This window comes from Pseudorasbora parva, chromosome 6 (genome assembly GCF_024679245.1).
Source record: "Pseudorasbora parva isolate DD20220531a chromosome 6, ASM2467924v1, whole genome shotgun sequence".
Classification (NCBI taxonomy): Eukaryota; Metazoa; Chordata; class Actinopteri; order Cypriniformes; family Gobionidae; genus Pseudorasbora; species Pseudorasbora parva.
In genome coordinates this window covers 20,535,950-20,549,636 of record NC_090177.1, presented here as the reverse complement: position 1 = coordinate 20,549,636, position 13,687 = coordinate 20,535,950, and the positions used below count along the sequence as shown (strand labels likewise).

The window sequence follows — 13,687 nt, the reverse complement described above, 5'->3', positions numbered from 1 at the left end:
TAAGGAAGTAAAATGTTTTGTGGTGTGACTCCACAAAATGCAATGATATTTAATATTTGATAATGATTTTTATACATTATTATTATTATTAATATCAGACATTTATGATATATATTTGAAAATGATTAAGATTTAACCTTCAATAACACCCATGTACCCAAGGTATAAAGAGAATGTGTTATTACGCATACAAAATAAGTTTGTATTTACATATGTGTGCTGTATATAATTATTATGTATATTTGAATACACACAAAGGTATACATTTAAGACATATCTGCATGTATATACTGTATGTCCATTTATGTCATTTATATGTAAATATTTTATACATATAAAAAAAAATATACATGCACGTGTGTATTTTTATACATAACAATGATACACAGTACACACATATATAATATTTATTAACAAACGTTTATTTTGGAAGCGATTCATCGTGATGAATCATTTGACAGAACTTGTTTTAACTTTTTTTTTGCTTTGTTACATCATGAGCCATTAGTTGAATTTCTTCTTGAAAATGGCATGCACATTTTTCCAAAACCATATGAAACCAACATGAACACAAAGAGTACATAAGAACACAAACTAGATCTTCCCTTTCTTTTTTTAAATTTACCTGAACACTCACTGACCCAGATAACTCAAAATACCTGGAAAACATCAACAGAGCAAAACAGGTTGTTATAAACATATTTAAATATATCAGGTAAGGCTAAAAATTTTGAATTGTTCGGAAGCAGCCATATCCATAATTGAAGAGTTCAGCTGAGTACACAACAACTGTACTTATGCTGATCAGGGTTCAAAATGTCCCCAAAGGACTGAAACATGGACAAAGAAGAGAGGAATTGGGGATTGGGGTCAAATGGTCAAAAGGAAAATTATTGTCCAAACTGTGAATGGAACAAGAGGAAAGAGGCAGGATGTGTGTGGAGTTTTATTTCAAGGACGATGGGGAAACAATAGAGACAAAAACAGAGAAAGAAAAGCAGATTTTACCATATTTCTTCTCGGTGTCGTGATAGGTGCAAATCAGGTTAGATGCATATGACCTTCTATGATATATCTAAGATTTAAGAAGAATGAGATACAGTAGAAGAAGCCCAGCTGGAGGAGTCACGGTTTAATTGCCGCATGTTTTCTATTTTGAATGGCAGATTTTGATTTGTGCGTGTTTAAGAGCCACATTCCTCTGGCGCAGCAGAGAATTGACAGTGAACCACTGAGCCAGAGGCGACGCTGCATATGATCAACATCTGTCTATGAAGACAGATCATCACTAGAATTCTCTCAGCCTGATTTAAATGCCAGCTACAATTATCAGAGTGGGATCTCATTAAGCCATTGTAGTTTGCAGGATATCCTCCACTCCAGGCAGTATCCACACTTCCACTGTTTTAACTCTTCTCTCTCACAAATACACCCGTATTTGTAGAGATATAGTCTGGACTACCATTGGGAGGGCACATCCTGTTTGCTCCCACATACTTGAAGACAGATAATTCATCTTGATGTCAGAATATTTGATTAAGCACACTTTGAGAAAAAAAAGTTCATTGCTGTCACTGGGGCGTACCCTAAGGTACAAAACTGAAAAGGTACTAATATATACCTTTAAGGTACTAATTTGCACTCTTAAAGTACTGATATGTACCTTTTAAGGTACTAATATGCACCATTTAGGGGTGAGTAAGGTACAAAGATGTACCTTTTCACTTTTGTAGCTTAGGGTACCGCCCCAGTGACAGCACTGTACTTTTTTTCTTTTCTGTGAGTGCATTTCTGGTTTCCACTGTAGACTATTTAGATATTATTTACTCAACCTTATGACAATTTTTGTTTAATTACATTCTGCTACAGAATGAATCTCCCACAATGACTACACTAGAAGGCCTACAAATGCAATGCAAACAATGCAATCAAGAATTAAAGGGATAGTTCACCCAAAGATGACATTTCTGTCATTAATTACTCAGCCTCATGTCGTTCCAAACACGTAAGATTATTATCACCCGGGACCTCTAGTAATTTTTATAATTGCAGAGGTTGTCTGTGATCTTAATCCTGTGCGAATCGCCATGTCTGTAATTTTAAAGTAAAAATTCCCCCGAAAATGACCTACCATATTTCGCCGAACACAGAGGTCCTTTGATAATATTAGTCCTTTTTTCGAAATGGCATCTCCGTGATTTTCGGAGTTTCGGATGTTTTTGTTTCCCGTGCACCTTTTTATCTGTTTGTCTTTTTTTGCAGACAAAATGTATACTCTAAAGTACTTCATAACATTAAAGTTGAATCACTGGAGTCACATGGACTAATTTAACAATGTCTTCACTATCTTCCTGGTCCTTGAAAGTGGGGATCACGTTGCAGTCTATGTGGGGTCTATGAGCTCTCAGACTTCATCAAAAAACTCAATTTGTGTTCCGAAGATTAACAATGACTTACGGGTTTGGAACAACATGAGGGTGAGTAATTAATGACAAAATTTTCATTTTTGGGGGTGAACCGACCCTTTAAAAAGTATTTCAAGCTGGAAATATTATTGATCACAAAACAAACAAAAGTAAATACCAGCACATTCCTACAAACTTTCTATGAGAGATATTCCAGTCGGTACAAAGTGGTAATGTGGTTGAGAGATAGTTTTGGTAATTGCTTTGATTATGATTATGTATTGCTGTTCATTCCAGCCCACGCTAAGTGGTGTTAATGAGGTATCCACAAATTCAAAGCCGTCCTGCATCAAAATCAAAGTGCCAAGTTGAAAGAAGTGACACTATTAGAACTGTCCTTTTATGTACTGAACTGCTACTGATAATTTCACACTACAAAGCCCTCAGTGTGCCGTCACAAAGAGACAAAGTGAGCACTCTTTCTTCCTTTAAAGATAAAACAAGCGTGGACACACTATTCTTTCTTTGTCCGTCTCGCTCTCTCTCTCTCTCACTACTGTATCTTCCATTAAGTTCTTTTGATCACTTGAACAATGAATATTATTTATTTAGTTTAGCAACTGGAACCAAAGCTGTGAATTACATTATGAATCTTAAAAGATGGATTATTACATTCATTATGGACACTCCCAGGGCTTCTGCTGGAAAGCCCTAAAGCACAATAAAATCGCTGTGTGGTTAAACCCAAGGATGTTTCCATTAGCAGTAAAATGAGCTAATTTACTGTAGGTCAACTATTGCAATCATCATAACTTCTGAAAATTTCTACATGTATTACATATGTGATAAATTATTAGCCAACAATGGGTTGGAAGTAACCGCAATGACTTTAAAATACTGTCTGTGTCTCTGTGAGTCTAATATTATAAGGACATTTGTGACAGCAAATTTGCCCAGTGGGAGAAATAAAGCAATGTTTCCAGTGGTGGAGGACAAGATTTTCCAAGGCAACACATATGTTGCTGCCATAACAATGAGTGGCAGTATCTGAATGAAAGCTGTTAATGAGGACGGCTATTTAGGAAGTTTTGAGCTAACCCATATACAATGTAAGGAAGATTTAGAAAGCTAACCCATATTTACTAAAAAATGAGTGGTAAGCCAATACTACCAATATTATTAAATTTATCATTGTTATTAAATATCCTAATTGTGCACCACAAATACAGGTCAACCCCAAATGTATTCTGACACCTTCAGTTTATTTGCTAGCGTTTAGAAAATTGTAATAAATTATGACAAGAACTCGGTGTTAAACTGTGTTGTTCTGTACCAGAACAAATTTATCTTGATAATGTCAGATAGCTTTGATAGAAAGGTATGCAATCAACCAATCAGCTGTCAGCTGTTAAATTTAAGTACACAATTAGATAATACCAATTTAGTTCAACCAATGACCAAACAATGCTAGATTTTGTTCAGTCTGTGGTGTAAAATGTTCCATTAGCAATTAAAGAAGAAGAAGAAAAACACTTAGGCAAGACATGGTCAGGTCAAAGTGTCTGAATAATTTTGGTCTTGTTAACCCAAAGTATGGAGAATTTATGGGTATAATATGTCACGGCTTATTTTATTTTGCCATCCTCACTTACATAAATGAACTATAGTGCCCTGCACCCACTAGTAAAAAATTATATCTGGTGTCTGAATAATTTTTGGTTTGACTGTTTTAAGGGGAAAAATACCTAAATTCAAACTAAAATAATAAAAAAAATCTTTAAAAAAAAAAAAACAGCTGAGCTTACATAATTGCCTATGCAAATGAAGGTGACACCCTCATTTTGCGAACTAAATATTTTAAAAATAAACTAAAAAATAAAATTGAATTATATACTATGCATGAAGCCGTAAACAATGCATGAAGCCGTAAACAATGCTGTACACACACACACACACACACACACACACACACACACACACAATCACACACACACGTTTGGTTCACTATCTTTGTGGGGACTCTCCATAGATGTTTTTATACTGTACAAACTGTACATTCTATCCCCTTACACTGCCCCTGCACATAAACCTACCCATCACAGGAAACATTCTGGATTTTTACCTTTTTAAAAAACTCATCCTGTATGATTTATAAGCATTTTGAAAAGTGGGGACCGCTGGCTGATTCCCACAATGTAGGTGATCTCAGATTTCACTATCCTTATGGGGACATTTGGTCCCCAGAATGTAATATAAACAAGGGCACACATATACACACACATATATAATGACATTTCTTTGAATGTTTATTGCTGAACAGACCTGTGGCTCTTTTTAGGTCATGACCCACCAGTCAAGAATCCTTCATTTTCTCAATTCTTTGCTCTTTTCTCTTTCTGACAGAATGTATATGGCCTCTTTTGAGAAGGTAGGACATCAACAACCAGAATAACCGCAGCTGCCCCTCCACATCTCCCAGTCCTGCTGTATAACTATCATCTTTGCAGCCCTGACACAACATTACATCAACTGCACGGCCAGGACAGGCAGGAATGGAAAGCTGGGTGGCCTTTTTTTCTGGAAGGTTTTAGGACCCTACACACTTCTGCATCTTTCATCAGATGTTTTGACATCTGTTCACTTTTGCTGAGCTCAGGAGTCATGCACAAGTGGCCCTCAATCTTTGTGTGCAAGGATCCATTCTAGTAATAGGATTTAGATAAATGATAAACATGCAGAATTTGTTCAAAGGACACAAGCAACAAAAAGTAAAGTTTAGTTTAAAATGTCTAACTATGATCTAACTTTGGCTGAACACCTCTGATTATGCTTTTGGGTAGATGACAGTTAACAAATTAACAAGTTGATCCTTGGAGCTTCTCACCTAGTCAGCGCTGTAAACACAAATTCCATGTGGAGGTGTTGAGATAAGCATTCTCATGGCCTCATTTTAAAATGATCTCCTGGCCATTTTCTGAAAGTAACTGTCTGTATGCTAAAGTAACCTTTGTCTCCTCAGCTTCAAGTGGCTAAATGACCCTGTGTTCAGGGTCTGTATGAGGGCCTGTGAAACTTCTGAAGCTCTGTTGAGCCAAAGGAGGGCGAGGAGACCTCCCGTGTCTTTATCAGGCTTATAGGAATAGGAATATACTCAGATTAAAGCGTATTCTTGTATGCTAAGGGGGTTTGTAACTGATAACGAAAAATATGCTGGATATAATTTTTCTGGGTCCCTTATCCTCGACATAATCATGCGTTTAAAAATGATCACATTTTTTAATTTGGCAAATGCCTTAAAGGTCCCGTTCTTCGCAATTCCATCTTTCAAACTTTAGTTAGTGTGTAATGTTGCTGTTAGAGCATAAATAATACCTGTAAAATTATAAAGCTCAAAGTTCAATGCCAAGCGAGATATTTTATTATTAACAGAAGTTCCCTTTCAAAGCCGACAGCGAACGGCCGGTTTGGACTACAGCAGGAAGTGCAGGGATGTAATGACGTCACTAGAACCGTTTGTTGACTAACCCTCCGCCCACAAGAACACGCAAAAAAGGGGGCGTGGTCTTGTTGCTCTCCCACGTGGAGAAGAGCGCGCATTCAGCGCTTGCATCTCCCCGTTATGGTAAGAGGCGGGACCTTTCCGGGCAAAGTGCGCTAAGCTGCTGTCCAATCACAACACGGGAAGCCTTGGCACAATCAGAACTCGTTACGTGTTTCTGAAGGAGGGACTTCATAGAACAAGAAAATCATCAGGCGGTTTTTAGGACAGAGAAAACAGCGCTGTACAGATAAGTCAATTGTGTGAAAAATACTGTTTTTTTTTAAACATGTTATATTGCACACTGTAAACATAATCAAAGCTTCGAAAACATGCAAAGAACGGGACCTTTAAAGGGACAGGTCCTCAGGAGTAACCTGGGGTGAAGTGTTTTGCTTACGGGTAGATTGTTGTACAGTTCATAAATTACCTAGAATGGGTAAACCCAGTCTGATCTGCTGGCGATTTGGTTTCACCCTGCAACTCACTCTGGAAACCTATACATTCATTTGCTTCTGGTTACACTTTTGCGGGAACCAAATCACAGACTGGTTTATCCACCTGGCGCGCTATTGGCAGGTTTAACACAATAACGGCTAGAGTACCGATGGGTCATTGCCCCGTTGATCACGCCTCTTGTGGTCTGATTGGTTGAAGGACTATCCAGTTGCATACAGAGTCATTTGAATTATGCTTGTTTATCACACCTCTTGTGCTGTAGAAAATACAGAGCAGACTCCCCAGACCAGTGTTCAATCTTAAATTGAGCTTGGTCTGGAGATAGCCAGATAATAAATCACCCCTTCTGTGGTTTAAACCAACAACCCTTTGGGTTACTAGCAGATGTCTGACCACTAAGATACAACCACTTCAATTCCGCACATCAAAAGGCCTAAAATTTGCCATAGGAAAGAAATACGTAATTCCGAACTGTACCACTTTTTTGTACCCTTTCGTTGGGGTACCTAGCACAGTAGTCTTGTACTAAAGGCTGGAGCTACAGTAAACTCACTGCAGAACGTTGGAATCACTCGCATGTTCTTCCTTGCAGCCTGTAGCCTTGGCTCAAACAAAGCATGTTTTCTTCTTGTGACAAACAGCTACATGATGAAGAGCAAGAACAAGATCTGCTATATGTGTCCACTGTTGTTAACTGTCACTTTCTTCTTCGCTCAAGAATGACATTGATCGCTAAACCACACCTATCATAAGCGTACAGTTGGCGGTGGTCCCTCAATTGTCCTCACTGTGCAAAGATGGATCTCAAAATCATACAATCACTGCTGGAAAGGGTTCAAATATGAAAAAGACGCAGGAAGACTGAAGAATTTGAACCTAGAGGATTTTTCTGAAGAACATTGGGCAGTTTTGGAATAAAATATCCAAAAACCACTAGAAAAATGAATTATACATTTTGATGACTTGGGTACTTGCACTATCCCAAATGTTTCCAAGAATTTTTAAATCCAGAGAAATAGGCTATTTTAATCAGGACACAGACCGTTTCTTTGCGTCGCCTATCAAGGACATCATACCCACATTACCCTCAAATTTTATTTGATTTTGTAGAAACCATGGAAAAACCAAATATGCCTTAATATATTGTGTGTTATTAGACAGATGAGCAACTGTTTGGAAACATTCATCTATAGAAAACTAATCATTATTAGTCACCGTTAGTCTTATCAGTACCACATTTTTCCATGACTAATATCGATTTAGCTTCCTGCAGTGTGTCTCATAGTAGCTGCTTAGTGAACACTGAGTAGCCTTATAACATAGCTTTCAACACACTTAAATAATGTATCCAATTTGATAAATAAAACCTCACATACACAACCGGAAGATGTCTGTGGCATAATAAAATGATAATAAAATCAAGGTGTCATCAAGCTACGCATTTGTTTTGAATGAGCGACCTCTAGTGGGTAAAAATTACATATTATTGCTTTAACTGTTTAGGAAAAACAAAGGACTCAACAGTTCAAGAAGAATCAAGGGTTTATAAACTTGTCATTTTTATAAATTCAGCTATTTCTTTGTGTTATGGACTATAGGGAAACATCTTTTATGTAAAATATCTTATTAAGGACAGTGCTAAAAAAAATAAAAAATGGTATTGTTTTGCATGATCCTTTTATTTTGTTAAAATGATTCACATTTTCACAGATTCACAAACTTTCAAGCAGTACTATATGTACAGTATATAATATACATGTATGTATGTTATATGCATATACTGTATGTAATAAACATGATCATGATAAACCATGCTTATGACAGTACATTCTCACAGCCCAAAAATTCCCAGTAAAGCCCACTTAGGCTTACGTGTATAAAACTATTTCAAGTACAGATGCCCAATGGAAAAGTATGGATGGAAAATGCATCAGAAAAACAGGATGCATTATAAAAAGTGCTTTAGTTGCAGGATATGAACTCTCATCAGTGACAGGGAAGGAAAGGTGGCTACACAGACGTGAAAGAGTGCGCAGGTTAGACATCCACAAATACTCCACTTCAGGAAGCCAAATGTTCTTTCCCAAGTGCTGTCAGGCACGGATCTATAAATGGCTTTAGAGAATAAACTTCCTCCTTCAGAAGGGAGATTACCACTGGCTGACTCATAGTCTCAGCCTATCCAACCTTTAAACATTATGCAGCAGATATATTTTGTTAAAATTTTTTGATTTGTTATTTATGAAACTACAAAATCCACTGAGATCAGAAATATGCTTAGATAAATGAAAGCATCCTGACTTCAAACCAACCTCATGTGGTGTGCTGAACCTCAAAGATCATCAGTGGGTCATCAGATTGCCATTATGCTCCAGTTCAAGCTGAGAGGGATGGACACTCTGCTAAATTTGGGTCTAGATTTACAAAACTACAAGTTTGCTTTGAGAATTTCATGCCTGGAGCCGGTCACTTCATAAACTGTAGCCTCAGAGAGATGATGTTTAAGAGTTGACTCATTCAGCGCTTTAGAACTGGCACCTCTTAGCTGACACCGTCACCCTCTGGAAGTTCATCTTCTGAATTTGCTAAAGCTCCAGCAGAAATATCCCTTCCTAATCTAAGAGCCAGCATATCTGCGTGGAGGTGTCCAAACACAGTGCTATTTTTGGAGTAAAGCTCAGGTGTCGGACTGCAGAGCTCATACCAAAACAATCATTCCACCATGATGTCATGCTATACAATGGCCCAGACTGACTCCAAAAGGACAGACTGGTGAGCAAAAGTGGTTCTAAAGATAGAAAAGTTTAAACAAGTAAAATGCAGAAGTCTGACATTGTGGATGAGACTTTCGGAATTTGTTATCTACATAACACAAGGTAGTTTTCCAAAATGACACACAAGGAAACAATACAAGGAATGTAATTATTGAAACTAGTAGTGATTTTTAAAAGTCTGAGACAAACTGTTAATGATTTTTTCCCCATTACAAATTACATTATTTGCATAACAATATGAGTGGAAAGTTCAATTACAACTTTAACATAGATTAAAACATAGTAAAAACAGATTCATTATGAAATATTACAATTTAAAATAATCTTTTTTATATATATTATAAAATATTATTTATTTATTCCTGTGATAAAGCTGTATTTTCAACATCATTACTCCAGTCTTCAGTGTCACGTGATCCTTCAGAAATCAATCTAATATGTCGATTTGCTGCTCAAGAAATATGCTATATTCTTGTGGGGATTTTTATATTTAACTTTTTTTCCGGATTTTCCCGGAAAATCAGTTCCCGGGTTTTTTCAGGACTTTACTGTCACTTTTTGAATGATTGAATGGATCCCAACTGGATAAAAGTATAATTATTATTTTTTTATCTGACTGACCCCAAACTTTTGAGTATAATTTGCCTTCATTTTTTTTTTTAAATTGCACAGAATCCTAAAACTTACTATATTTTCATGGTTTATATTAGATTTTGAAAGGAATATTTTCAGCATGGTCTTACTAGACAACTACACAAAACTGTGCAAATGTGATAAAAGTATACCACGTACACTTAAAAAGTATAACTCAAAGAGAAGAAAAACATGTTACATGTTACCAGATCATGAAAGGTGAGAATTAAAAATGGGGCGTGAGAATTTTGGGACGGCGCTTTTTTTTAACCGCTATGTTTACACCTCTGCATCTCATCTGATGAAAGGAGAAATTAGCATTGCTTGGATCTCTGGAACAAATCTGAGGCCCTTGTTATGAAGATGCTTGTGGTCTCATCACTGTGAGCAAAGGCGGGTGACAGGATGTGACAGAGACACTATTCAGCAGACGCAACAACTCTATATAATGCCTCACAAGAAGAATTAAACACTTTCAAGTTTTACAGCAAGACGTTTGCAGAATCTGATGAGGCATCTCTTTAATCGCACTGATATGAAATGATATGACTATTGTCATGTTGTAATACTTCCACTCCATAACAAGAAAAAAGGATTCTCACTTGTTGTAGGCGAGCCTGGGTCAGCCGTATTTGACTCAGGAGTGCTTCCATCCTCTTCTCCACTGATTTCTGAAAGAAAAAAGACTGAATTAGTCTTTAGTTAAACACAAACACCCACACACACACGCACACAAATCACGTTAGACAGGTGACTCATGGCAAAACACGCACATCTTAACAACTAACACGAACACGCTTCCATCCTTCTCTCCGTTCTCCGAGGCAGATATTTCTAAACTCATCCTTTCCAATCACCCTACTACCTGTCCACTTGATCCTATACCCACTCACCTCCTTCAGGCCATTTCTTCTTCAATCAATCCTGCACTCACTCACATTGTCAACACTTCTCTTCACATGGGAATCTTTCCCACAGCATTTAAGCAGGCTCGGGTAACCCCACTGCTTAAGAAACCCTCTCTGAATCCAGCACTTTTAGAAAACTACCGACCGGTATCCCTTCTGCCTTTCATTGCAAAGACCCTTGAGCGAGTTGTGTTCAATCAACTCTCTATGTTTCTTGAACAGGACAACCTACTAGACAACAACCAATCCGGCTTCAAAAGCGGCCATTCGACTGAGACTGCCTTGCTCTCGGGAACTGAGGCACTGAGACTGGCAAAAAGCAACTTCCAAATCCTCAGTGCTCATCCTGCTGGATCTGTCTGCTGCTTTTGACACAGTTAACCACCTGATCCTCCTGTCAACACTTAAGACGATGGGGATCTCAGGAACTGCTCTCCAGTGGTTCAGGTCTTACCTCTCGGGTAGGTCCTACAGGGTGTCATGGAGAGGTGAAGTGTCTAAGTCACATCATCTAGCTACTGGGGTTCCCCAGGGCTCAGTCCACTTCTCTTCTTCATCTACATGTCATCATTAGGTTCTGTCATTCAGAAACACGGCTTCTCCTATCACTGCTATGCTGATGACACTCAACTCTACTTCTCATTTCAACCAGATGATCCTACAGTCAGTGTTCGTATCGCTGCCTGTCTGACAGACATTTCTGACTGGATGAAGGAGCATCACCTTCAACTCAATCTTGCAAAGACAGAATTACTTGTTTTCTCAACCAACCCAGCACTTCATCAAAATTTCTCCATTCAGCTTGGTTCATCGACCATAACTCCATCAAGGACAGCCAGGAACCTTGGAGTTGTGATTGATGACCAGTTAAACTTCACTGACCACATTACTGCAACAGCCCGGTCCTGCAGATTTGCTTTATACAACATTAGAAAGATTAGACCCTTCCTATCAGAAAAGGCTGCACAACTCCTGGTTCAAGCTCTTGTTCTCTCCAGACTGGACTATTGTAATGCTCTGGCTGGGCTTCCAGCATGCACTATCAAACCCTTGCAGCTGATCCAGAATGCAGCGGCGAGAGTGGTCTTTAATGAGCCGAAGAGAGCTCATGTTACGCCTCTCTTCATCAGACTGCACTGGTTGCCAATGGCTGCTCGCATCAAATTCAAGGCACTAGTTCTCGCCTACAAAACAACCACTGGCTCTGCACCAATATACCTTGCTCAGACTTACACACCCTCCAGAAGCTTGCGTTCTGCGAGTGAGCGGCGCCTCGTGGTTCCATCCCAAAGAGGCATGAAATCGCTCTCACGGACATTTTCCTGGACCTTTCCCACCTGGTGGAATGACCTGCCGATCTCAATTCGTGCTGCCGTGTCTGTAGCCATTTTTAAAAAACATCTTAAGACACATCTTTTCCATTTGCACTTGACCAATACAGAATAGCACTTACTGATCACCACAGCAACGACCAAAAAGCGCACACTCCTGGATCATATCTACGTCTCTCATCCGGATGTGTGCCTTCAGGCGGGTATGTTACATAGCTATCATAATCCAGTGTTCTGTATTTTGCGTACGTGAGTTTTTGTTGTAGATGGCTATTGCTGCGCGTTTAGCTTGAATGCCATACAAAACCAACCCATTGGGCCACTGAATCTGCATTAACGACAACAGCTGGGGCAACAGCCTTAGTCCTAATGGGTTGTTATCATGGCTATCAAAATCCAGTGTTCTGTATTTTGCGTACGTGAGTTTTTGTTGTAGGTGGCTATTGTAGATGGCTATTAAAAAAAAAAAGTGTTCTGTGCTAATTAATTGAGACTTCTTACAGCTCTTACAGGTTGTTGGCCTTGTTTGTTTCGTTGCTTCTATTCCTCTCCACTTTTTTGTAAGTCGCACTTAAATGCGGATTTGATGCTCAGGAATGATTTCTTATCATTATCAATGTTGAAAGCAGTTTTGCTACTTAATATTTTGATTATGTTTGAATTATGTTAGTTCAAAAGCATTTATTTGATATATATTTTATAGAGAGAGAGAGAGAGAGAGACAGAGAGAGAGAGAGAGAGAGAGAGAGTAGCATTATAAATGTCTGTCACTTTTGATTTAATGTGTCCTTGCTGAATAAAAAAATATTTTATAATAAAATTAAAAATGTGTAGTTTTGCATTTATGCAATTTAATGTTTTTTTGTTTTCAGTTAAAATAAGTCAGGTATAACACATTTCTATTCCTTCATTACAGTTACTCAGCATTGCAGCATTCAGAGAGTCTCACCTCCTGAAGGATCATAAGACTCTTCATCATCCACAAGTCCTCCTGGCCGATTGTTTTCCTCCTCTAAATCCTCTGGAAAGGGCACCTCACCCCACACTTTAGAGCTCTGAGCCACCTGTAGTCAAAACAAATGAAACCACATTTTAAAGGATTGAAATGAGCATCTCCAAACACATTCAGAGTTATAAGAGACCTGCTGAAGATCTGAAGAAGCACAAACACAACAGTCAATGCCTTCTTGCTCCACTGAAGGAAGAAGAGATGCATGTCATATACACTACGCACAAAAAAAATCATATCTAATCTCACCCATCACAGAGACAAGAAATGCATGTAAACAACTGCCCTAAAAAGAATTGACACGACAGTCTCAGAGTCGTTTTATTTGCATCGAAACACCAAGTGGCATCGGCAAATAAATAAATCTAGAGCTCACAAAGAACTTGCAACTATTTTTAAGCAACCAGTGTCAATGTCCGCAGGTGTAGTTCATCACAGTAACTACTGACATATTTTACAAGTGTCAAAACTAATGGGTATGACAGGTATTACAAGGAGAGGGTCAAATATGAGGACATTTCCAAAGTTTTTTTGAAAAAGTTTCCTGTGATGGGCAGGTTTAGGGGCAGGGGCAGTGTAGCGGGATAGAAAATACAGTTTGTACAGTATAAAAACCATTTTGCCTATGGA

General features: G+C 38.3%; 1 protein-coding gene across 7 annotated transcripts in view; it reads right to left on the bottom strand.

Moving 5' to 3' along the window:
* The window catches only part of hspg2 (heparan sulfate proteoglycan 2), a 145,449-nt gene that overhangs the window by 79,463 nt on the left and 52,299 nt on the right, over window positions 1-13,687 (bottom strand). For all 7 annotated transcript variants that reach the window (XM_067446098.1, XM_067446100.1, XM_067446099.1 and 4 more), the window contains exons 2-3: window positions 12,998-13,112; window positions 10,412-10,480 (exon numbers count right to left, since the gene is read on the bottom strand). In XM_067446098.1, coding sequence (XP_067302199.1) covers window positions 10,412-10,480; window positions 12,998-13,112 — 184 coding nt within the window. The remainder of the gene's footprint in view (window positions 1-10,411; window positions 10,481-12,997; window positions 13,113-13,687) is intronic.